The sequence below is a fragment of the Hyla sarda genome, unplaced genomic scaffold (assembly GCF_029499605.1).
Source record: "Hyla sarda isolate aHylSar1 unplaced genomic scaffold, aHylSar1.hap1 scaffold_388, whole genome shotgun sequence".
NCBI classification, from domain to species: domain Eukaryota; kingdom Metazoa; phylum Chordata; class Amphibia; order Anura; family Hylidae; genus Hyla; species Hyla sarda.
In genome coordinates, this window is record NW_026610407.1 from 188,993 (window position 1) to 216,166 (window position 27,174).

The 27,174-nt window shown below is 46.5% G+C and overlaps 1 protein-coding gene across 1 annotated transcript in view; it reads right to left on the bottom strand.

Moving 5' to 3' along the window:
• Positions 1 to 22,639, bottom strand: part of LOC130332800 (oocyte zinc finger protein XlCOF7.1-like) — a 55,347-nt gene extending 32,708 nt beyond the window's left edge. The window contains exons 1-3 of the mRNA XM_056553827.1: positions 22,517 to 22,639; positions 21,864 to 22,433; positions 17,549 to 18,707 (exon numbers count right to left, since the gene is read on the bottom strand). Of these exons, the coding sequence (XP_056409802.1) occupies positions 17,549 to 18,707; positions 21,864 to 22,433; positions 22,517 to 22,604 (1,817 nt within the window). The 5' untranslated portion in view covers positions 22,605 to 22,639. The remainder of the gene's footprint in view (positions 1 to 17,548; positions 18,708 to 21,863; positions 22,434 to 22,516) is intronic.
• Positions 22,640 to 27,174: the final 4,535 nt, after the last annotated feature.

The window sequence follows — 27,174 nt, forward strand, 5'->3', positions numbered from 1 at the left end:
CCTTGCAGGAGAGTACCCACGGAGGAGCCCTCTCTTTCCAGAGGTTTGCAATGTTGGCTTTCAAGAAGGTGTTCGTTAAGAACACCACGGGGTTTACCATAGATAAACCCCCTAGTCTCCTCGTGCGGTACGTAACCTCCCTCTTGACTAGGTTCAACCTGTTCCCCCATAACAGTTGAAAAACAGGCTGTAGACCCTAGTGTAGTAAGCCTCTGGTAAGATACATACACTGCCCAGATAGATAAACAAGGGGAGCAGGTACGATTTGATCAGGTGTACCCTTTCCCTGAGGGTCATAGACCAACCCTTCCACTGGTTCACCCTCTGAGTGGCATCCTGGAGCTTACCGTCCCAGTTTTTGGTGGGATAATCATCCTGGCCGAATGTGATGCCCAGAATTTTTGCTGACTCTTGGAGCCCTGGAAGGGTGTCAGGGAGATCAAACGTGGGATCTCCCCCTCCCAGCCAGAGACTTTCACACTTATCCCGGTTGATCTTGGACCCGGATGCCTCCGAGTAGCGGTCCACCTCTGACATCACCACATCGACCTCCTCCCGTGAGGAGACGAAAATAGTGACATCATCAGCGTACGCCACTACACTCTGGGCGACATCCGGCTCCGCCAGAGTCATCCCGACTCCCGCCAACGGCCCACAATCTACCCTCCGGACGAAGGGATCGATTGCGAACACGTATAACAGCGGGCTCAAAGGACAACCCTGATGAACTCCGGACCCCACCTCAAAAGAGCGGCCAGACCAACCGTTCACCAGCGGGAAACTCTCTGCCCCTGCATATAAGGTGACAAGCCAATTCACAAAAGTACTCGGTAAGCCATATCTCAGGAGGACGGACCAGAGGTACTCGTGGTTCACCCGATCAAATGCTTTGGCCTGATCCAAGGACAGCATGTACCCCTTCCAGAGACCCGCACTACTCCGCTCCACTGCCTCCCTGACACTGAGGACAGCACTTAAGGTGCTTCGGCCCGGAACAGAGCAGTGCTGGGCCCCCGAAAGGAGCCGGGGTGCAAATTTCACCAACCGATTAAACAGTATCTTGGCCAGAAGCTTCCTGTCCGTATTGAGAAGAGCTATGGGCCTCCAATTCTCAATCCGGCTAGGATCTTTACCCTTTGACAGAAGAATCAGGGCTGACCTCCTCATTGACTTTGGTAGAGTGCCCGAGGAGAGACACTCATTGAATACCTCAGTCAAGAGGGGAGCTAAAGACTCCTTAAAGGTCCTGTACCACTCGGATGTTAAGCCATCCGGACCTGGCGACTTCTTGGGGGCGAGCCCCTCGATCGCCAGTCTCACTTCCTCTTCCCTGATTTCTTCTGCCAAAACATCAAGAGAGGGGTCTACCCCTGGCTCAGGAATAGTTTCAGCCAGGAAAGCCGACATCCCGTCTCGATCTAGATCCTTCCTTCCCAAGAGGTGCGAGTAGAAGGATCTGACGACCTTCAGGATCCCTGATCTGGACCGATTCAGAGATCCCGTACTATCAATCAGTCCTGAGACCACTTTACTACTCACTGACATCTTACAGTTCTTGTAAGGGTCGGGCGAGCGGTACCTCCCGTAATCCCTCTCAAAAACCAAAGATGCGTGCCTATCGTACTGACACCCCATCAGCAAGGATTTCACTCTGGAGATATCCTCCCGGCTACCTCCAGTCGAGACAAGGAGCTCGAGTTTCCTCCTCAGACCCTGATACAGGCGGTACCTATTCAGGGACCTGAGGCTCGAGAGCTGGCGGAAGAACCCCGCAACCCGCTTCTTGAATATCTCCCACCACTCTGACTTACTACTACAAAAGTCCAGTAAAGGTACCTGACTCTGAAGAAAATCCTCAAAGGACTGTCTTATCTCCGCTTCCTCCAGGAGGGACAAATTCAGCTTCCAATAACCTTTACCCATCCGGGGGGTCTCTGAAACATTCAGGGAAAACAAAATCATACAGTGATCGGAGAATTCCACCTCAACCACGGACACTGCGGAAGAGACGGCTTCCTCCTTTAAATAAAACCTATCTATCCTAGACCTGCAGCTACCTCGATGATAGGTGAAACCCACGTGGCCTGAGGGGCTCCGGATGTGGGCGTCCTCTAGGCGAGCTTCCCTAACTATATTATTGAGGGCCACGCTATCGTAAGCCAGCGGACCATTGGAACCTCTCCTATCTTGGGACCTCGTGACATTATTGAAGTCCCCTCCAAAAATCACTTGCCGGCTAGTAAAAAGGAAGGGCTTAATCCTCATAAAGAGATCTTTGCGGCCCCACTTGGTTTGTGGGGCGTAGATGTTAATGAGCCGGAGCTCTTGCCCCTTCATGAGGACATCTAAGATCAGGCACCTCCCCATTTCTAACTCAATAACCCGTCGGCATTCAACCGGAGCGGTAAAAAGGACCGCCACCCCACTATACGGCTCAGCCGCAAGAGACCAGTGGGAGGGCCCGCGCCTCCACTCTCTTCTGGCTTTTACCAGGGAGGCTAGATCTGACAACCTGGTCTCTTGCAGATACAAAATGTCGGCTTCAACACGGCCGAGAAAATCAAAGGCTGCGAATCTAGCCGTATCAGACTTTATGCTGGCACAGTTAATGGATGCCAGCATCAATGGGGTGAGTGCCGCCATCATGGGTGATTAAGTTAGATGGCCTCACCTTTATTTCTTCTTCCCCTTCTTCTTCGTGCCCTCATCCCCAGAAGAAGAAGAAAGGGCAGGACCGCTTTTACCCCTTTTTTTGGACTCACTCTGGTCCATATGGTCCCCGTCTCCGTCCGACCCCGTTCTAGCCTTGCCCTCCGAGGAAGGTGCCTCAACAGGACAGGGCCCAGTTCCCCCCAGAGGCTCTCTCTCCCTAGGCACCTCGCCCTCACCTTCCCCCTCCAAGGAGGGGGAGGAGATGTTATCAAGGACGAGGTACCGGTTTGACAGGTCAACCAGAGGGGGGGCAGTCAGGCTTCCGCTTTGGACCCGGCCCGCAGTACGAGGGAGAGAGGGCTTGGACCTCTTCTTTCTCCCTTTCCTTTTGCCCTTGTCTTTCTTTTTGGCGTTCTCTACACTCTCCTCATCCACACTTTCATAGTGGGAGGAATCGGAAGAGTCGGCCATATTGCCTTCCTCTTCGCCCAGTCTCCTGACCTCCTCATCCAGCACGTCCTCCTCCAGGGCTTCAGTCATTTCAGGGCCAGCTTCAGGAGCAGGGGCCGGAGCTACCCCCGTCACTTGGGCACTCTCCTGCTCCCTACTCCTCCTCCGATTTTCCTCCCGCCTTAGTTTGGCGGGGCCCTTCCTCCTCACTAGCCCTGGTGCGCCCCCATCCCTGCTCGTACCCTCTCCAGCCGAGGCAACTTCACAGCTCTCCCCAGCCGGAGCGGCCGCTGCACGGGCGAAGGCGCTAGGACAACGGCTGAAAGGGTGCCCGAGGACACCACACAGATGGCAGCGGATCTGCCTACAGGATGCGGCCAGATGACTCAGCCCACCACACAAAGCACAGACCTGTACAGTACAGGCTGCGCTAAAATGGGTGGGGCTACCGCACCTGTGACAGACCTTAGGCTGCCCCTGGTAGAAGACCTGGATCCTGTCACGTCCAAGGAAGGCGGCTGACGGAATGTGGGCAACCGTACTCCCTGAACGCCTGAGTTTGACGGAAAACGTCCAGGCCCCGGACCAGATCCCGTGCTCATCAATGTTTTTCTTGGGCATGTCCGTCACATCCCCATACCGACCGAGCCAGGTCATGATGTTGTAACAAGAAAGTGACTCGTTACGGGTCAAAACGGTCACCTTCTTGACCGAGTTCTGACGGGAAATTGCCTTTACGGCAAAATCCCGCCAGCCGGGCTCGTTCTTCGCCACCTCGTAGTTTGACCAGAATAGTTCGAGACCCTCTGGCCGAACGAAACTGACGTCAAACTCGGACGTACCGTAGGGGTGGATCAGGGCAAAGATGTCACTCGCCCTGAATTCCATCTGGAGGAGGAGCTCAACCACTTTAGCGCGAGGTGGGCACGCATCCTCACCCCTCCAAATCAGACGGACCACATTCCTGCGGTTATTGTCCTGCCCGGTTGTCGGGAGGGACCAGACCACCTCCCCATTCTGCTCTCGGAAAGCCCCCAAACCGTGCCTCTCTATCCAGAAAGACAGGTCGACCTCACCCCTTCCCTCTACCTGGATCGACCTGTCTCCCCTACGCAGAGCCTCCAGGAGGCGCTGTTGCAAGTAACCCCCGGGGACGGACGGAGACGGGGACCCCCCTGGACCCCCGGCAGCGACATTAGCATAGCTCCTAGGAGCAGTCACTGCCGGGGGGCAGCCGGGCCAGACCCAGACCCAGAACCACCATTCACACCACCACTCACATCATCCTTTTTTCCATCCATACCACTACTCCCACCAACATTCACTCCACTGACACTCCTCTCATCCACAACACTACTACACTCAGCATTCTCACTCATACCCTGCCTAACTGATTCTGGGCTGGCTGGGAATTGTAGTACTGCTGGCTTAACTACATTCTTTTTGTCCGGCTTGGCTGCTGCTGCTGCTGATGATGGTTCCTCCTGACTGGGCAATGATCCAGGCACCGGGACACTCCCCCCCCTCACAGGGGAGTTCCCCGCAGTGCCCGCAGAACAAACTGTACTCGGGGGACCGCCCCCCGAGCACACGGACTCAACGCTCTCTGGCGCCCGGACACTCCCCCCCCTCACAGGGGAGTGCCCCGCAGCGCCAGTAGTGCCCACAGTACTCGGGGAACCGCCCCCCGAGCACACGGCAGCGTAACTCTCCTCTGGCACTTGGACACGCCCCCTGCCCCCCTGGGGCGGTCCTGCAGTGCCAGAGCTGCCCGGCATGAGCCCATCCTGCCCTTCCCTACCGACAGGATGGGTGGGCTTCACAACTATTGCGCCCTTAGCCTTTCCTGACGCCTTACTGTACTCCCCGTGCTGGCCCCGCTCCACCTCAGGAACGGGGTCTGGCAGTTTGGGGGAGCCCGCAGCCTGAACCAGCTTTGCAGCTGGCCCAGACTGCTGGAAGGGGACAAATACATATTGTACCGTCTCCTTTGTCTTCCTTTTCTTGGACCTCTGCTTGACCACCACATCTTCACACTCCTCGTCCCCAAAGGTGAAATTCTGGAGGTGGGCTGGGGACTCCTGCATCACAATTGCCCTCAGCAGACCCCCAGCCTCACCCTCCACGTCATCCTCCTCACTCTCGCTTGGCGGAAGTGCCACCTGTCCAGCCTCAATGTAGCTGTCCTGGGTCTGGGTGTCACCTGGAGTAGCTACAACTCCCACACTTTCCTCCATCTTCTCCTCTTCACCACCATCCTCACTATCTTCGCCGCCACTACTCTCCCCATTATCCACCTCCACCTTACCTGGGGATTTCGTGGCGGCAAACCGATTGCTGTTGATCAGCTTCTCCTTGAAGAGACCGCTCCCCTCCAGTATCTCCGCTCTCCTCGCCTCCAGCCTCACAATCTCGCCTTTCAGCGATGTTATCCTCTTCTTCAGTTCTGGCTTGCTCTTTCTGGATCCGGTACTCATCAGACTCTGGGTCGCATGCAGATCCTCTCTGGCCATCCTCAGCTCCTTGCCGCGCTGCTCGTACTCCGCAAACCTTGCGGCCATGCGGGAGCAGTACGTGGAACTGGACTCGCCGGGCCCACTCTCCGACCACATCTCCACACTGCTTTTCCTTGCCTTTCTTCCACCAGTGGATCTCTGGCTGGCATCCGTAGCCTGGGTAGCAGAGCCTGCATTGCTGCAGACTCTGCCCGATCTTCTCCCGGCTGGAACAATGGCTGTCGAAGTTTTCACTCCACTTCCCGCCAGCCTGGAACGGGGAGTGGAGCCACGAGGCTCCATTGCAGGAGCTTCTTCCCCAGGAATCTGCCACAAACCTGGGGAAGGCTTGTTGGAAATCTCTGCTTGGTTCTGCTCTGCTGGAAGTCTCAGGAGACACACCCGCACACACCCTGCTGGGAGCTGAAATCACTGTCTATGTAGAGGACAGGAGCTTCTTCAGGGTCCTGTACAGTACACACAGTGTCCCAAAAAAATGTAAAATAGAGCTGCCCCCACCTGGAGCAGCTAACCCTGGCACAGGTAAGAGTAGTACAGAACATGTAATACCTCCCTGTACTGTAGGGGGTGCTACCAGACAGGAATTCAGTGCATACACTTCAGTAATAAAGGGGTTTTACCAGTGAATGCCCATTCTGATTGGTCGGTTCTTGCAGCCATTGACACGTGTCACAGATCTGGACTGTTTGTACATTGTATGTTGTGTCTGGTTTCAAGTTCCAATGGTCCAGAAAAGACCATTGTATGATGAAACTATTGTATGTTGAGACAACTGTATAGTCTATCTGCAGCTGCTAAAACGAGTAAATCCGCCACGTTTAGGAGGCACCTGCCCGCTTTCCTACATTAGGTCTGGCACAGGTCATGCCGGCCGGCGTTTACCTGGTGACCACTGTGGTAAATCCTGGGGCTATCCAGTGATCACTCACCAGTGATATTATAGTCATTTTCCAGTCGTGGGTGACTCCATGAGTCTCCGGGGCCATCATTGGGCACAGAACCTTTGGTAGACAGATTTTATCCTTGTTGTTTTTATACAGACCGGTATCATTCAGGACAGCTCGTTGCTTTATCCACTTGCCCTCCTCGCTGCCTCTGGAGACCTTTTTAAGATGGTTGCGTCAACCACATCAGGTCCATTGTGCTTTTGTTACCTGTAATAGAGAAACAGACTTGTCCTGAGCCCTCGGCATATTAAAAGCTTCTAAACCCCTTAAGGACGCAGGGTGTACATGTATGCTTTGTGCCCGCTCCCCTGCTATTACGCGGGGTCACAAGCTGGCTGGGAACCATGTCTAATGCCGGACATCATTGATCGCGGTGATTCCCGTTATTAACCCATTAGATGCCGCAATCAAAGTTGATTGCGGCGTCTAAAATAAAAGAAAAGCTTCCTTGGCGGCTCAGTGGAGCTGATCCGGACCACCGCGGTGTAACAATTAGCTGAGAGGATGGCGGGAGGGCCCTTACATGCCTCCTTGCCGTCCAATCTCTTCCTTGATGCTCCAGTCAGCTTCAGTGCAGATAACACTGATCAATGCTATGCTATGGCACAGAACAGTGTATACAATCAGAGGATTGCATGTTATAGTCCCCGACAGGGACTAAAAAAGGGTGTAAGAAAACAAGTTAATAAATGTGAATTAACCCCTTCCATGCTAAAAGTTTGAATCACCCCCCTTTTCCAATTTAACCCTTTAATGACGCATGACTTATATATTTACGTCCTGTGCTGGCTCCTGTTATGCGAAGCGTGCTCAGGGGCTGAGCACGCTTCATACCCGGTGGGTCCCGGTTGCTATCTACAACCAGGACCCGCGGACATTGCTGATCGGGCTGATATCCGGTATTATCCCTTTAGACGCCGCAATCAAAGTTGATCGTGGCCTCTAAAACAGGAGAAACAGTTGCCGGTTAGCTCAGTCAGCTGTTCGGGACCGCCGTGGTGAAATCGTGGTGTCGTGAACAGCTGAGAGGACAGCGATTGTCGCTCTGCTGCTCCATGCCTGAGATCCAAACTAGAGGAGCAGAGCACCGATAACACTGATCAATGCTATGCTATGGCACAGAACAGCGTATGCAATCCAATAATTGCATGTAATAGACCAAAAAAGTGTGAAAAAAATAAGTTAATAAATGTGATTTAGCGCATAAAACAAGCCTCATATAGGCCTGTAGGTGGAAAACTGAAAGCGTTATGATTTTTAGAAGGTGAGGAAAAAAACGAAAGTGCAAAAATGGAAAAAAAAAGTCCTCAAGCGGTTAAACTGCTTTGTCAGTAAGATCCTATCCTCTTGCTGCTCAGCATCTGCCCCTGTCTGGGCTTTTACTTCTCCACCTCGGTTGGCAGCATCGGCGCCTCCATCATCTCCTTAGACGAGAATAAAAGGTGCGCTCCTGGTGTAGTAACGTTCCGGTAAACCCTGGCAGGTAGGTGGTAGAAGGCATACCGGAAGATGTTGTGCTGAGGACACAACACCAGCACTGGCACCTAGACTCCTAATTGGAATCCAAGATGGCCGTCAGCAGCCGCGGCATCCTCTCCAGGACTGGAAGGATCCTCGGTGGGATGAATGTACTTGAAGAGGATCACACACAATCCACAGTGGTAAAATGGAGGATACCCGCTGGTGCTAGTACTGAGACTAGTTATGGAAGAATCTGACCATAGATCCTAATAACAGAACGGTGTCGTTTATTCCATACAAGTAACATTAAAGGAGTACTCCACTGCCCCAGCGTTCAGAGCATTTTGTTCTGAACTCTGGGTGCGGGGGTCGTGACATCACACCACGCCCCCTCAATGCAAGTCTATGAGGGGGCATGGTGTGACATCATAAGGGGCGTGGCCATAACATCACAACCCCTGCAGCCCGCACTCAGCATTCTAAACGAATGACAGGTGCTGCACAGAGATCACGGGGGTCCCAGCTGCGGGGGTCAGATATCTCATTCCCTCATTCTTTGGATAAAGGATAAGATGTCTTGGGGTGGAGTACCCCTTTAAGTTTCTAACCCGAACCGGGTTCTTCATCAGGTACATAGATATAGGAGTACTCACAGTTACAACCTTATTATAAGCGGTGAACGAATCCCTACCGGGTCACTAGAGTCACCTGATCGGAGGTGAAATGTATATAAAAATCTATAGAATTGATATCCTCCTAAATATGCAAATATAAACAATATATATCAAAAACCTTTACATTATGTCAGAAGGATTTACAAGAAATGAGAAATAGCCAAAAAATGGAGACGGATGCCTCTGGAAACAGCTGGAGGCACCCCACGTTCATATACAAAGGGTAATGGGGACATAAAACTATAATCTAGACATAAGGGGTTTTACAATATGGTCACAGAATATAAAATCCATATATTATACGGCCCATTATGAGCCATAAATGTGTATAAAATGTCACGGTGGGACACCTAATGGAGGAACACGCCGGTCTTACATCCAAATGGAGAAGGTAAGTGTTATGGCCTCGCATGGTGGACGATCAATACCATTGAAGGCATTAATGCTTTCACAATATAGCGTGATGTTGAGCGCCTTGTTTATACAGTTACAAATATATACAAAAAATATTATAAAAGTATATACAAAAATTAATAGTATATTTATAAACAGGTAAAGTGTATAGGCAGCTCCCCGCAGGTAAGTCCCCTCCACAGCACGGCAGGTGTATGGCGGCACCAAAGTCCATATGAGAAGGAAAAATAACCATCATGGACAATGCAGAGTCCTGTTTATTGGAGAAAAGTCACAAGAAGGTGAACACCATGACGCGTTTCAGGCATCGCTGCCCTTAGTCATACAACGTTTACACTGAATTTCTCCAGTTAGATAGGTGAGAACATTAACCCCTTAAGGACTGAGCCCTTTTTCACCTTAAGGACTGAGCCCTTTTTTGTAATTCTGACCACTGTCACTTTAAGCATTAATAACTCTAAGATGCTTTTACCGATTATTCTAAATTCTACAATTTTCTAAATTTTCATGAAAATTGCAAAATCTGAAGTGACAGATGTTACAGAACTACAACTCCCAGCATGCCTGGGTAGTCTTGGCATGCTAAGAGTTGTAGTTTGGAAACATCTGGAGGGCTACCATTTGGGCACCACTGTAATAGTGGTCTCCAAACTGTGACCCTCCAGATGTTGCAAAACTACAAAACCCAGCATGCCCAGACAGCCTTTGGCTGTCTGGGCATGCTGGGAGTTGCAGTTTGGCAACCACTAGAAGCGCATCAGTAAAGATCGCTTTACTGACCCCTTCCTACCCCCCCCCCCCACCGCCGCCTCCCTACCTGCGCCGCTGATCTCCGATGTCTCCAGCGATGATCTGCGGTCCCCACGGCATCTTCTCTCCAGGTACCGGCCGCCATCTTCTCCCCCCGTTCTGCCCGACATCGAGGGGTGGGCAGAGCGGGGGCTTTCCATGGCAACCCCCTGTTGTGCGCTGTCATTGGTCAGAATTCATTTCTGACTAATGGCAGGGGATAGGAGGAGGTTGCACCACTGCAACCTCGCTCCTATCCCTCAGGATGATCGGAGCTGTCACTGACCGCTCCGATCATCCCTATTTTCTGGGCGATCGGGTCACCAGAGACCCGATCAGCCCTGAATAGCATAAAATTGCATGTCTGACTTAACATGTGATTTCCTGCGATCGCCAACATGGGGAGGTCTCAGGACCCCCCTCGGCGATGTGCCGGGATGCCTGCTGAATTATTTCAGCAGGCATACCGGTCCCCGCCTGGCTAGCAGCGGGGACCGGAATTCCCACGGGCATATCCATCCTTAAGAGGTTAAAGGGGTACTCCGGTGGCCAATGTGTTTTTTCAGTTTCTACTTACCCTTGCAGGTGAGTTTTGTTCTTATCTCTGGCCTCAGTCTCGCTCTTTGTTTGTCTTTCTTTTCTTTGCACAAGTGTGTCCATGTAGTGTAGCATCTATTTCCGTTTTGCCTTTGTTTTAGAAACTATCCGGTCTCCTCTTTCAGTGCCCCGCCCAACTTGTTTTGCGTTGCCGCCAAGCCCTGTTTGTGGCCGGCTTTATTTTTTTTCCCTTTAGCCCTTTCCCTGCCCTGTTCATTAGTATACTCATCCCACCCTCAGCTTCTCACCCCACAGTCCCCACATCAGGGAATTAATGAATTGTCAGTGGGGGGGGGGGGGGGTGGACTGATCATATGTGACCCGCGGGCGCTGCTCTGCTTCTACCCCCCCCCTCAAAAAAAAAAAAACAATGTCCCCGCATCAGGGAAAGTGTTAACTGTGAGCCGCAGCCTGCACATTCTTCCCATGTTAGGGAATGAATTGTCACAGTGCGCTGTCCCCACATCAGTGAACTAATCATAATTTGAATCACCATCCTACGTTCCCTCGTTGCTACGGTAACGGCCTCACAGTCCCCTGCTGCGATCCTCACACTGCTTCCTGGGGAGGGGAATGTCACAGAGCCGTCAGCGTATCACCGGCCGCATCGATGTCCCGCCTCGGCCGGTCATAGGCTGAGCGCACTGTCATGTAAGGAGCCGGCCGGCAGGAAGCAGCATGAGGATCGCAGCAGAGGACCGTGAGGTTGTTACCGTAGCAACGGGGAAAGTAGGAAGGTGAGTCAAACTTTATTTTGTTTATTTTTGCAGCCTGGGTACAGGTATATGTAAAATTCATCAGTACAGATGTCCTTTAACTGTGAGACGCAGCAGCGCTGTACATTCTCCCCACGTCGGGGAATGAATGATTTGTGAGCGCGGGCGCAGGGCTTCTGATCAGCTTCTGTTCTCCGATCAGAAGCCCTGCGCCCGCGCTCAGAAATCATTCATTTCCCGACGTGGGGAGAATGTACAGCACTGCTGCGGCTCACAGTTAGCACCCACGGGGACATCGCTTTGGGGGGGGGGGGGGGGAGATGGGGGCAGGAAGCAGAGCAGCGCAGCGTCACATATGATTAGTTCCCTAATGTGGGGACAGCGCACTGCGGATGACAATTCATTCCCTGATGTGGGGACTGCGGGGTGAGAAGCTGACAGTGCGCCCGCAGGGGAGGATCATGATAGTTATACACAACTGGTCCCTAAAGGAAGTCAGGGATCACTTTCTACGAAAAATTACTAAAGCCCGGGGCAAAGAAAGCCCAGGGCACAAGATACCTATTGCAGGGAGACTTCCCTAAAACTTAACTTTTAATGGTGCTCTGATAAAATATTTGTGACCAAAACGTTAAAAACTCATGTCAAGGTCCACTGTAATCTAATAACTGTGAGTGAGTTCACTGGGTTAATTGTATAGGGAACTACAGTTTCCCTTTATCTAAGTGAACCGAGACAGATTTAAAACACTAACATTTGCCCCCCTCTACTAGTTTCGGCGCTACTGCACCGTCCTCAGGAGGAACAATGGGCAAACACCTTCCCACGTGTCAAGTACTTCCTTATATATGGTCTGTTTGTGCTGTCATCACTCAGCGACAGGTGTATCAACCTATCCTGAGTGCTTGATGTTAGGGAACCAATCACAAAAATCCATTCCGGTTTGCCTGTCCTGGATTGTCCAATCACTAGGTTGCTGCCTTACCTGTCAACTCCGTGCGCCGTATTTCCGCATTGTAGGTCCAAGAAATTGATGCTGGAACCTCCAATTTCACTGGTGAACGTTTTTAACGTTTTGGTCACAAATATTTTATCAGAGCACCATTAAAAGTTAAGTTTTAGGGAAGTCTCCCTGCAATAGGGATCTTGTGCCCTGGGCTTTCTTTGCCCCGGGCTTTAGTAATTTTTCGGATCATGATAGTGCTGCGGCTGACATGTTACTAATTCCCCGCCATGGGGACAGTGCGCCTGTGGGGGGAATCCTGATAGCGCTGCGGCTGACATGTTACTAATTTCCCCGCCATGGGGACAGTGCGTCTGCGGGAGGAATCATGATAAGCGATTCCCCTGATTCCCCCGCGGGCGCACAGTCCCCATGGCGGGGAAGGGGTTACATGTCAGCCGCAGCGCTGGTACAGGGTATTCAGTACATTGTGAGCCGGGCGCAGGGCTGGCTGACAGCGGGAGGAGACATCCATCCTCCCGCAACAATTCAATTAGTATTCATTACAGGGATGTGGAAGAGGGGCAAAACCATTGCAGGAGAAAAAAAAACAGCAACGCCTACAGCGCTGACGTCTTGTCCACAACAGTGAATAAACATGGCCGCAGGTGTGGACGACAGTCAAAGGCAACCATAAAAACTATTTGACCTCCGTCATAGAAAAGAGGTCAGTAAAAAACATACGTGCTGTGGACAGATGTATAACATGTGATTTACAAAAGTGCTAAACTCACTACAAGCATGCTAGAGAACCATAAAACTGTGATACCGGAGTACCCCTTTAATCGAGAACATGACCTATGGATGGAAATGTGAGAGAATATGTCTTATCCAGCCATGTTTTTCAGGCGCCATGAGCTTTAAAGAGGTACTCCGCTGCCCCAGCATTCAGAAGATTTTGTTCCAACTGCTTGGAGCGGGTGGCGGGGGTTGTGTAGTCACCTCATGACCCCTCAATGCAAGTCTATGGGAGTACGGCCGCCACACCTCCCTCCCATACATGACATCACGACCCCTGCCGCCCACACCCAGTGTTCAAAACTAATGTCAGGTGTTGCTCAGAAATCACGGAGATCACAGCTGCAGGATCCCCGCGATCAATCATCTTATCCCCGATCCTTTGGATAGAAGATAAGATGTCTAGGGGCGGAGTACCCCTTTAAATGACGTCTAACAAGTCCTTTCCTTGACCGGAGAGCGCACAGCTGGCTTCAGCCCCTCAGAGATCTGGGAACCAACCATAGAGCCACCTGGTTAATTCTTCTCCGCACTTCAGCCGAATACAACTTGTTCTTCCCTCTATAACCTAAGGAAGGACCCTGTGTAGAGTAGGAGACCCCACTAATCTAACACCTATAGGATCAGAATGTCCTAGAAGCCAGAAGATAGAAGTGATTTTATATGTCTAATCTGCTCATGTCCTGTTACCTTGTAGCCATATATGAGACTCTTTTCCTCCCATGTAAAATTATAGAGATGACATCGCTGGATCGGTGACTACGTTATAAAAGAAAAACTTTATTTTTTTTCCCCAAATGTCTCTTTTATTGTTAACAAAAGATAAAAAAAAGTATCAAATCATCGTTTCACCACAATAATATTCATATTGCCCCAATAATACATAAATTGCAAACAAAAAATCTTTAGAAAAAAAAGAAAGATAGAAATAGATCAACCCGACGTCTAGCATAAAACTTATTTATAATAATAAATGATTTAACCCCTTAAGGACCAGGCCATTTTTCATTTTTGCACTTCTTACCTTCTAAAAATCATAACGCTTTCAATTTTGCACCTATAGACTCATATGAGGGCTTGTTTTTTGTGCCACCATTTTTGATGGGACTTTTTGATCGCTGTTTTATACATTTTAGGGTATACAAAATGACCAAAAATACACAATTCTGGACTTTGGATTTTTTTTTATACACCATTGACCGCGTGGTTTAATTAACATGATATTTTTTATAGTTCAGATATTTACGCATGCAGCAATACCACATATTTATTTATGTTTAGATTTTTTTTTATGGGAAAAGGGGGGGTGATTCCAACTTTTATTAGGGAAGGGGTTAACCTCTTCAGGACGTGGGGCGTATGCATACGCCCTGCATCCCGAGTCCTTAAGGACGTAGGGAGTATGCATACGCCCATGGGAATTACGGTCCCCGCCGCTAGCCGGTTGGGGACCGGACCGGGATGCTTGCTAGAATCATTCAGCAGGCATCCCGGCACATCGCCGAGGGGGGTCCTGAGACCCCCCCATGTCGGCGATCGCAGAAAATCGCATGTCAATTCAGACATTCAATTTTCTGCTATTCCGGGCTGATCTGGTCTGATCGGAACTGATTCTGACCAATGGCAGCGCAGGACAGTGGGTTGCCATGGCAACCCCTCATTCTGCCCACCCCTGGATATCGGGCAGAACTGGGGGAGAATATAGAGGCCTTTACCTGAGGACCAGATGTGATCATCAGAGACATCAACGGAGATCACGGCTCAGGTAGGGAAACAACGTGTGTGTGTGGGGGTTTAGGAAGGAAGGGGGCTGTAAGCGATATTTACTGCTGCCCTTCCTAGTGGGTGCCAAACTGCAACTCCCAGCATGCCCAGACAGCCAAAGGCTGTCTGGGCATGCTGGGAGTTGTAGTTTTGCAACATCTGGAGGGTCACAGTTTGGAGACCACTGTTAGGCATGCTGGGAGTTGTAGTTCTGTAACATCTGTACCTTCAGATTTTGCAATTTTCATGACATTTTTGAAAATTGCTGCTCTACTTTGAAGCCCTCTAATTTTTTCAAAAAGTAAAAATATGTCCATTTTATGATGCCAACATAAAGTAGACATATTGTCTTTGTGAATAAAAATAAAATTTATTTGGAATATCCATTTTCCTTACAAGCAGAGAGTTTCAAAGTTAGAAAAATGCTAAATTTTCATGAAATTTGGGGATTTTTCACCAAAAAAGGATGCAAGTAACGACGAAAATTTACCACCAAAATAAAGTAGAATATGTCACGAAAAAACTCTCTCAGAATCACAATATTCGGTAAAAGCGTTTTAGAGTTATTAATGTGTAAAGTGACGGTGGTCAGAATTGCGAAAAAGGGCTCAGACCTTAAGGTGAAAAAGGGCTGCGTCCTTAAGGGGTTAAATCACTTATCAACTTTGTAATTTTTTTAAACTATTTTTGCACCATTATTTAGTCCCCATAGGCGACTATTACTGTATATACAATCTACTGATTTCATATACTGTTCAATGCTTTGCTGATCGGACAAAGATGGAGGCAGGTAGGCACCCTCTCCCATCCCTCTCAGGAGCTGCCAGGAACGGTTTAGTTGATCGCCGCATCTAAGGGGTTAATGCCGGGCATAACCACGATCGGTTATGTCCGGCATTAGCCACAGGACCACCCGGCTATGACACGGGGTCATAGGTACACCCTTGGTCCTTAAGGTGTTAATGAAAAGGTTCTAAAAGTAATCTAAAGAGAACAAGTCTCCAAGGAATTGTTCAAGACATTTTGCCATGAAACAGGTTCATCAATTTTGAATAACTGGGAACTTTTTTTTGCACCGCTGGGAAATCACTGGAGGGGGTAGAAGATCTCTAGTATATCGGAATAAGACGTCTAGCCACCAATAGTAGGTGTGAGATTAAAGGGGTACTCCAGTGTTCTGTACATTTTGTCCAGAAATCTTGGAACTGGAGGCTGTGATCATGACTTCACAGACACGCCCCCCCCCCCTCCCCCTGTGACATCGCACTGAGAAGATTCTGGAATACCATGTGACAAAAGGAGAGGAGGAGTCCCAACCCCCGACAACATAACTTATATGAACTCTCCTGTATACGAATACAAGGGGAGGAGCCACGTGAGCGCTAGAGATAAATCCGCACTGTTCTTCAGAGAGTTGGATATTCAGCTCCTCTTCTCATATAAGATGCATTTTGGTTACTATTAGAAGCAGAAGAAATCAGATAAGAATAAAGCTTAGATAGTATTATTATTTAGGAAATAAATACAATCTCTCTAACCAATTTCAGGGACGTATGTTAGTATAACGCTGAAAACATTGGAGAGTAAAGAGAAATTTACTTATAAAACCCCAGAAAGCCTGAGATTCCTCTATGGCCAAAGTCTTAGTAGAAGAATATAAATCTCGTAACGTAAAAGAATGTAAACGTTCCCACAAAGGGGAAGAGGGAAAATGTGTTTAGTAATAACCATAGGGAGTAAAGAAAGTGGGGTTAGGGGAGAAGGGAAATCAGAATCAGTCGTAGAGCAGTCTCGTAATACCGACAAAGTTATATATAAAAGAGGAAAGAACTAGAGAGGCCAAGGAGGAGAGCGGGGGCCACAAAATGGGCCCTATAGAAGGAGGGACTGAGGAGAATTCCATATCCACATGAGGAGGAATATAAAGGGGAGGATAAGAAAAAGAAGAGCGAACGAGCTCTAATAATCCAGACGAAGGAAAAGCTTTATAATAAGTGTGTAAATCCGGAAACACAAAACCGCCGTCTAATGTCTTCAGGGTGAGCGTCTATACGGGACACGTGGTCTCTTCTGAATCATAACAAAATTACTAAATAACCATCTGATAGAAGAAAAATAACAATTCCGTATTATGATAGGGACGGACTGTAAAATATAAAATATTATTGGTAAATATAAGATTTAAGAACCTTTTTCCTTCCAATCCACGACATATATGGGAATTTACGAGCGTGTAACTGGGTCTTCAATCCGTGTAATAATGGCGCAAAGTGTGAAGTAAAGAGATCTTGTACCAGATGTGATCAGATCTCTAGGGATTTTATACCCCGGGGAGGACAAAGAAAAGGAAAAGAATTACACCGATGTTTACTGAACCCGGGGGACGCTGACATATTGACGACTTCTCATATAGAAAAATGGATTTTATGATCTGAGACCGAAAATAGACGTCAAGACGGGAAACGCTGGTCTAGGGTTTGTGATAAATAAAAGTATCTGCAGCGTCTTATGTTTAGAAGAGACGATCTTCAAGGGAGACGCGCGGATCCTGTCTGATGCCTTGAATTAAAGTCTCTATAATCATAATGAGAAGGGGGCGGGGACAACACTGACGCGTTACATTCCCTATATACAATGTCAGGGACAATATTACATTTATTATAAGTCCAGTGTGCGGAGATGAATATAAAGGATAATAAATCATATAATATAGAGAACTTCTTCAAAATTGATAACAAGTTTGGAGATGAAGCATATATTGTGTATGTATATATATATGAGTATGTATTACTGTCAACTATCCTAAGTACATGGTTAATATATAGATGTGTGAGTTCTTTTATGTTTAACAAGATCTGATTGCTGAGTAAAACATTTCCCACATTTAGAACATGAAAATGGCTTCTCCCCTGTGTGAGTTATTTGATGTTGAACAAGATTTGATTTCACAGTATAACATTTCCCACATTCTGCACATGAAAATGGCTTCTCCCCTGTGTGAGTTCTTTGATGTTGAATAAGACTTGATTTATCAGTAAAACATTTCCCACATTCTGCACATGAAAATGGCTTCTCCCCTGTGTGAGTTCTTTCATGTTGAATAAGAGTTGATTTATCAGTAAAACATTTCCCACATTCTGCACATGAAAATGGCTTCTCCCCTGTGTGAGTTCTTTGATGTCTAAAAAGATCTGATTTCTGAGCAAAACGTTTCCCACATTCTGAACATGAAAACTTCTTCTCTCCTGTGTGAGTTCTTTGATGATTAACAAGACTTGATTTATAAGTAAAACATTTCCCACATTCTGCACATGAAAATGGCTTCTCTCCTGTGTGAGTTCTTTGATGTTGAATAAGACTTGATTGATCAGAAAAACATTTCCCACATTCTGCACATGAAAATGGCTTCTCTCCTGTGTGAGTTCTTTGATGTTGCATTAGATTTGATTTAAAAGGAAAACATTTCCCACATTCTGGACATGAAAATGGCTTCTCTCCTGTGTGAGTTTTTTGATGTACAACAAGACCCGATTTAAAAGGAAAACATTTCCCACATTCTGGACATGAAAATGGCTTCTCCCCTGTGTGAGTTCTTTGATGTTGAACAAGATATGATTTGTCAGTAAAACATTTCCCACATTCTGAACATGAAAATGGCTTCTCTCCTGTGTGAGTTCTTTGATGTTGAACAAGATATGATTTCTTAGTAAAACATTTCCCACATTCTGAGCATGAATATGGTTTCTTTCCTGTATGAGCTCGTTGTTGTCCAACACCCCTTCTGTGACCTTTCTTTTCCTTAACATCCTGTGATGACTGAGAAGACAGGACCTGTATATAAGGATGAGATGACAGATCTTGGCTGTGAAGGGCTGAGGGTGTATCTGGGATAATGGAATGTTCTTCATATGTATCTTGTGTGATATCATCATCTGCTTTATAATCTGAAGATATAAGATTCTCCTCTGATCTCCTGGTACAAGAATCTGCAGAGAATAACACAGATTTTATTAATAACTGCGCCCATATTTATAGTCTTTTTAGTAGAACATTATAAGTGCAGCATGTGACATCATGGAACCTTCTCCCCGTCCTCCGGATAATAAATAGTTAATGTAGACATAATATAGGGTCTTCAGGTCACATACACCCCACTCCTGGACCCCATCACACTCCCATCCAGCAGCAATGAACAATCCATAGGGCACAAATCAGACGACAGCCGAGGCGGTTCAGAGCCCCCAGCAATACAGAAGTGCTGGGAAATATCCCAAATTATTCCTCTAGTCGTCTACATGGAAATCCTGCTGACTATATAAGATGGAGACAACAGAGACAATAAAAACAACAGCGCAAACAAGGACTTTAACCCCTTAATGACAATGGACATAAATGGACATCCTGGTGCGGCAGTACTTCGTCCACCATTAACCCCTCAGATACCTTGATCAATACAGATCACGGCACCTGTGGCAGTGCGGCGCTTGTAATCGCTGATCTGATTGTCGCCAGCACGGAGGTCCCCTCACCTGCCTCCACCGCTCTCCCGGGGTCTTATTCACTGATCTGCCTTCCAGCAGACCAGAGCAGAAGATCGCTGATAATACTGACCATGTATAGCACTGAACAGCATTGGCAATCTAATGATTGCTATAGATAGTCCCCTATGGGGACATAAGGAGTTAAAAATAAAAGTTAAAAAACAAATTGAAAAATTTACCCTAATAAAAATTTTAATCACTATTTTCCCTTATTTTACTCAAAAAAGCATAAAAAGTTAATAATTATGAAACATTTCGTATTGCTGTCTGCATAAATGTCCGATCTATCAAAATGTAAAGTTAATGATCCCGTGGGGTGAACAGCGTAAACTGGAAAAAAGTACAAAAAAAGTACAAAAAATTGCTGCTTTTTGGTCACATCACATTCACAATTTTTTTTAAATAAAAAAGCGAATTAAAAGTCACATATACACAAAAGTGGAACTAAAAAAAAACTACAGGTCATGGTGCAAAGAATGAGCCCTCATACCGCCCCGTATACGGAAAACTGAAAAAGTTATAGGTGGTCAAAATAGGGCGACTGATTTAGTAAAAAAAAAATATATATATATATAAGTTTGAGATTTTTTAAAAGCAGTACAATAATAGAAAAGTGTGTAATCGTAGGTATAATTATAATCGTATTGACCCACAGAATAAAGAAAAATGTCATTTTTACCGTAAAGTGTACAGGGGGAAAACAAAACCTCCAAATCAGCAAAATTGTGGTTTTCATTAAAATTTCCTCACAAAAAAATAAAAATAATTTGGGTTTGCCGTACATTTTATGGTAAAATGAGGGTTCATGACAAAGTACAATTGGTCCCGCAAAAAACAAGCCTCATATGGGTCTATGAATGTAAATGTAAGAGTTATGGATTTTTGAAGGCGAGGAAGAAAAAACGAAAACGCAAAAATAAAATTGGCCTGGTCCTTAAGGGGTTAAAGACAAAATACATGCTCAGTATCAGTAAGGGCCACACTTTGAGACCACCGATCTAAAACATAATCCTACACAAGAAAAGAATCTGTAGAGAAAAGAAAAGAAAGGACCGACGGACGGCGCCTCGTGTATTACCCTCAATAGATCGGGTGGTGGGTGGGGGGGCAACCCCACGGGGCTTATAGATGGCCGCTCACCTTGAGATCTATGCAAAAAAGCATATTACCCACGATATAATCTGGGTACTGTAATGCGAGTCGCTGCTATGCCGATGGGTTGCAGGAGGAAACAAGTCGTCCTGGGAGTCAATATTAGAAGTAGAGCAGGAAAAAACCCTCAGGTATGGCGCTGCAGACTCTGGTAGACAGATGAGGCGGATGCCAAAGGTAATAGGAAAGTCCTCAGCAGGACATTTTATTTAAAAACAATAAAATGGACAAGATTACGCGTTTCGGGAGGATCCCTCCCTTCCTCAGATCAGGATCGGAGGAAGGGAGGGATCCTCCCGAAACGCGTAATCTTGTCCATTTTATTGTTTTTTAAATAAAATGTCCTGCTGAGGACTTTCCTATTACCTTTGGCATCCGCCTCATCTGTCTACAAGAGTCTGCAGCGCCATACCTGAGGGTTTTTTCCTGCTCTACTTCTAATACACAAGAAAAGGGATGTGTGCAGCTCACAACCAAGCATCCGAGGTTTAATGTGGCTAAGAGATCGATCCCCACCGATCAAAAATATTTAAAAAATATGTGCAAAATTAACCCCACCTCGAGGATCCTGCCCTACTGGGTACACAATGAAAAATTATTGGAAATAGTTTATTTGAAAAAATGTGGAAATATTTATTAAAATACAATTCTAAATTTAAAAGACAGAAAACCCCATATACATAAAACATAATGATCAGAGAAATACTAGTTATATGTTGTAATTCTCTGCCATTGGGCCCTAATGGTAAAAGATAGAGAGATATAGCAGTGCCAGATGTCCGCACTCCTAAACAATTGGCACTGCTATATCTATTTATCTTTTACCATTAGGGCCCAATGGCAGAGAATTACAACATATAACTAGTATTTCTCTGATCATTATGTTTTATGTATATGGGGCTTTTCTTTCTTTTAAATTTATAATTGTATTTTAATAAATATTTCCACATTTTTTCAAATAAGCTATTTCCAATAATTTTTATTGTGTACCCAGTAGGGCAGTATCCTCGAGGTGGGGTTAATTTTGCACATAAAACATAATCCTGTCCGGTTGTAGAATCGTCTTTGTCCCAGCTGAAGCACAGACCTGGCAGGACTAGTACTCCTCTGTGCTCACTCCTGTCCTATCAGACTGCAGCATGAAAGCAGAGAGGAGGGGGTTACAGAGCAGTCTGCAGTGATTGGATAAAGAGATCCAGCACAGCAGACCCAGGGAGGAAGTGAATGGTGAGTGGGGGCGGGCTCAGTGCTTGCCTCAGACACTCCCCTTCCTGAACAGTGGATGCCAGAATAGGTGAACAGCAGAACAAAGGGATTTGTGAGCTAAATACAGAAGACAAATAGACCTAGTGAGTAACATATATGAACATTATTTTTTTCTGTAATTACTGTAGTCGGTGACTGAGTAGAATCTGTGACTCTTCTCTGTATTTAGTGGTTACTACTCACCTGTGCAGTTACCTGTAGAAATGCCCTCCTGATACTGCTCATCACTGCTCACATCTGTCTCTTCTTCTTTCTTTATGTCTGTAGCATTAATATAGAGCAGATCTCTCCCTGTAGAAATGCCCTCCTTATACTGTTCATCACTGCTTACATCTGTCTCTTCTTCTTCCTTTAGGTCTGTAGCATTAATAGAGCTCAGATGTTTCCCTGTAGGAATGTCCTCCTTATACTGCTCATCACCGCTCACATCTGTCTCTTCTTCTTTCTTTATGTCTGTAGCATAAATATAGATAAGATCTTTCCCTGTAGAAATGTCCTCCTTATACTGCTCATCACTGCTTACATATGTCTCTTGTTCTTCCTTTATGTCTGTAACATTAATATAAATCAGATCTTTCCCTGTAGGAATGTTCTCCTTATACTGCTCATCACCGCTCACATCTGTCTCTTCTTCTTCCTTTATAGCTGTAGAATTAATATAGATGAGATCTTTCCCTGTAGTAATGTCCTCCATATTCTGTTCATCCAGAGGATGGGGACACCTCTCTGGTGCTGTTCTCTTACTGGATCTGACTGTAGGGAACACATACAGAGACTGAATTCATTCTTTACATACAAATAATGAGAGGACGTGTGTTTATAGTCATGTCTATTACCTGGTGATGTGAGGGGCTGCTGATCCTCCATCATGACCTGATCCTTGTACTGATCCTTGTGTCCTTCTACATACTCCCACTCCTCCATGGAGAAATAGACCGCCACGTCCTGACACCTTATAGGAACCTGTATTGTGAATAAACATTTAATTCTATACAATTCCAGGATGTTATATGGAGACATTTGAGGGGATATTCCTGCACATGATTTATCTTCTTGCTCTCGGATGATGAGGTGAATACTTGTCGGGGCAGATCCTCTATATTATGGTCACATGTCCTGAACTGACTGCAAGTCTGATGATCCAGCTGTCAGTTCAGATCATTATACACAAAGTGCCCGTCCCATGGAGTGTAAGGAGTTAAGTGATATTTCATAGTATCACTGCTCCCCTCCCCCGGGACTATATAGATGGCTGCTTACTGTCTGGCCCCTAAGGATAGAATTGGCAGTGCTGTGCGCCACTTAACCCTAGCTAGACTGGTTGTTCTTATCCCAGTGAGTAGAAGGGACAATAAGCAGCTATCTGTATAGTGTTTGGCCCCAAAAAAGTTAAGTGGCAATGCATCACCACCATTTAACTCCTTCATGGCTGACTGGGCAGGAGGTATATAATGTATAGCCACGGGCCCAGCTCCGGAGCAGAAGACGCATCAAATCTGGCATATCTTCTGCTCTTGTGCAGGAAACCCCTTTCAGTGCAGGGACTCCTGTCATTAAAGTGATAAGATTTGGAGGGGAGGGGGAGGCCGCTGCCAGTCTATGAAGCACAGTCAGGGGTTCAGCACGATTCATAGCCCCTAGGTCCTACCTGCTATCAGCATCTGGGACTCATTGCTAATGCCGGACATCACCAATGCCAAAAATCTATTTCCGGTAGCTCAGTGGAGCTGATAAGGACACCCACAGTGAAATAGCGGGGTCCCGGTCAGCTGAGAGAACGGGTGGAGGTCCCTAACCTCGCTCCACGCTGTCTGAACGACGCTCCAATCCTGCAGGCAGCCTCAGCATCACAGCATTGATTAGTGTATGTAATCTATAGATTCCATGTAATAGTCTACTACAGGGACTAAAAAACTGGGAATAAGGTAAAAAGAACATTAACTTAATATGAATAAGCCCCTCCCCTAATAAACGATTGAATCTTCCCCATTTACCAATTTGTTTTAAAATGTAAACCAAAATAAACCTAAACATATGTGTAAACGCACGGTCAATGGCGTAAACGTAAAAAAATACAACTTCATGGTCCAAAAAAAATTCTTAAAAAGCGATAAAAAAGTCTCATCAAAACTAAAGTGTTTCCGATAAAAATTACAGATCACAGTGCAAAAAATGACTTTCATACATCCCCGTATACGGAATAATAAGAGAGTTATAGGGGACAAGGTAGGACAATCTGATACAGACTCATTATTGTACAAAAAATATATCATAAATCATTTATCATTGTAATTGTTTGGACCTACAGAATAAAGAGAATTATTACCGTAATGTGCACTGCGTCCAAACAGAAGACAAATTTTAAAAATGGCTTTTTTTTTCGAATTTCACCCCATAAATAATATTATTTTGGCCCTTGTTGTAGATTTAGCAGTAAAATGAGTGATGTCATTACAAAGTACAAATCAGGGATGAAAAACACAACAACAAGAACAAGAAGCCTCAGATGGGTTTATAAAGAGGAAATGACAATCATTATCATCACTATTAGAAGGCGAGAAGGAAAAATATAAACTAACACAAAAATTAGAAATCGCTGTGTCCTTAAGGGGTTAAAACTCAAAACTGCCGAATCCTGAAGGGGTTAATAGTACAAAAAACATCTAACAGCCTCCACATGTGACCACACACATACCTCCAACTACAGACTGTACAGGAGCCGTGTGCTTACAGGACCTGCATGATGTCACAGTCATGTGATCAGTCACATGGAGGAGTCACATGATCTGGGGCTGTAGCTCTGGGCTCATCTGCTCCGTGTATGCAGGACTCTGCTGTCACATGATCATTATCACAGGTCCTTTAATCACATTCTCTTCTATCATGAACTGTTGAGCTCCGCCCACTCCTGTCACATGATCCTCCCCACAGGTCCTTCAGCCACAGTCACATCTAAACTGCTAAATTTGCCTCCCAAATGTACTGGTCACATGATTATGACATCATCACAGGTCCTACACCTCCAGCATGTAGCAGATACAGAGCAGGTCCTGGTGGGGCAGTCACTGTTGTTGTGTGTGGAGATCTCTCAGAGCAGCAGCCCCTGATCATGTGACTCCTCCTCCCTGTGACTGATCACATGATGGTGACATCATCGCAGGTCCTGTAAGCACACGGCTCTTCTACAGATACAGGTATGTGTGTGCGGTCACCATCAGATCAGGATTATTGGGGATGTTTGTTATTAACCCTTAAGGAGATGATGTATATTTACATTCTGTGCCCCATATGGGACTTTGAGGTGAGCTCAGGAGCTATAAGCAGCCAGGACTCACCACTAATGACGCTCATCGCCATTAACCCTTTAGATTCCATGATCAAAGTCGATTGCAGGATCTAAAATGAGTAAAATGCAGTTGTTGGGGGGCGGAGTCTAGATCAGCTGAGATGACGGCCGGAGGGCCCCTTACCGTGCTCTGTGCTCATATCGGTGCTCTAAGTATACAGACACCTCCACAGCCTGTATAAGCCGAGCACCGATAACACTGATCACTATGGCAGAGCGTTATTCAGGGTTTGTAATAGAAGCCCCTCCCCTAATAAGTTTATATCCCATTTTTGCAATAAAATAATGTAGGTGGGCGTGGCTTAGACATGGCGCTGTACGGTTGTTTTTCTAGGGAGCGCCGTGCCGACCAGCGGTTGTTTTCCTGATTTCCTGCCTATACTGCCCCCCAGGGGATGTCTGGATGGTGAAGGTATCAGGTCACTTACCCGCCCATCCTGTCACCTGGTCAGTCTCTTTTCTCTGGGTATCAGCCACTTCTTCCATACAGGACTATGTAAGCATCAGGTTTTTTAAGTTTCTCCCGCGCCCCTATTATTACTTAAGACAGTGTTTCCAAACCAGCGTGCCTCCAGCTGTTGTAACACTACAACTCCCAGCATGCCCTGACAGCCAAATGCTGTAACAGCTGGAGGCACCCTGCTTGGGAAACACTGACTCCGGTGGTGGCCCAGACCCTGCGTGTGTAACGGTATATGATGCTCGGCCTCTGCTGCAGGTAATAGCAGGTTCTTCCGGGGGGACATATCACAATACACATAAAATCCTGATGTAATTGTGATGTATATTGTGCCCCCTAGTGGACACATTTCACTATTCTTCATTGGACAATGTCATATTGAATCCCTCTATTCTTCTCCCTGCTCTGATGAAGACGTTCTGAATACACCGCAGCCTCAGAGATTAGGAGAAATGGATTCACAACGTCTTCAGCAGAGCAGGGAGAGCGACCTCAGAAGACCTGGAGGACCAGAGCGCCACCACTGGACGGGAGAGGGGAGTGCACTCTAGTCTCTTATTTTACAGCCCTCGGACAATGGATTTTGTTTTATAGAGAAATCTGAAAACTCCTATAATGTCTCCTCAGATGTTTCCCCAGATTATCTCCAGGAAATGGATTTTATTTCTCCATAGAATCTGGTGCGGTTTATCATCGTCTCCTCTTCTTCCCTTCAGGTTTCTCCAATCCAGGATCCTCTGCTGATATCTTCTATATAAGAGAATTCTCCTGGATGACCAATCAACCATGGAGAGAGACAGGAACAAGATGGCCGACAGGATCATAAACCTCACCCTACAGATACTCTTCCGGCTTACTGGAGAGGTGAGGGATTCTGGGAGTGATGTCACATGACCTCATTCTTATCTATGTAAGAACAGATGGAAATGACTGAAGAGGTGAGGGATTCTGGGAGTGATGTCACATGACCTCATTCTTATCTATGTAATAAAAGATGGATATGACTGGAGAGGTGAGGGATTCTGGGAGTGATGTCACATGACCTCATTCTTATCTTTGTAATAACAGATGGATATGACTGGAGAGGTGAGGGATTCTGGGAGTGATGTCACATGACCTCATTCTTATCTATATAATAACAGATGGATATGACTGGAGAGGTGAGGGATTCTGGGAGTGATGTCACATGACCTCATTCTTATCTATGTAATAACAGATGGATATGACTGGAGAGGTGAGGGATTCTGGGAGTGATGTCACATGACCTCATTCTTATCTATGTAATAACAGATGGATATGACTGGAGAGGTGAGGGATTCTGGGAGTGATGTCACCTGACCTCATTCTTATCTATGTAATAACAGATGGATATGACTGGAGATGTGAGGGATTCTGGGAGTGATGTCACATGACCTCATTCTTATCTATATAATAACAGATGGATATGACTGCAGAGGTGAGGGATTCTGGGAGTGATGTCACATGACCTCATTCTTATCTATGTAATAACAGATGGATATGACTGGAGAGGTTAGGGATTCTGGGAGTGATGTCACATGACCTCATTCTTATCTATGTAATAACAGATGGATATGACTGTAGAGGTGAGGGATTCTGGGAGTGATGTCACATGACCTCATTCTTATCTATGTAATAACAGATGGATATGACTGGAGAGGTGAGGGATT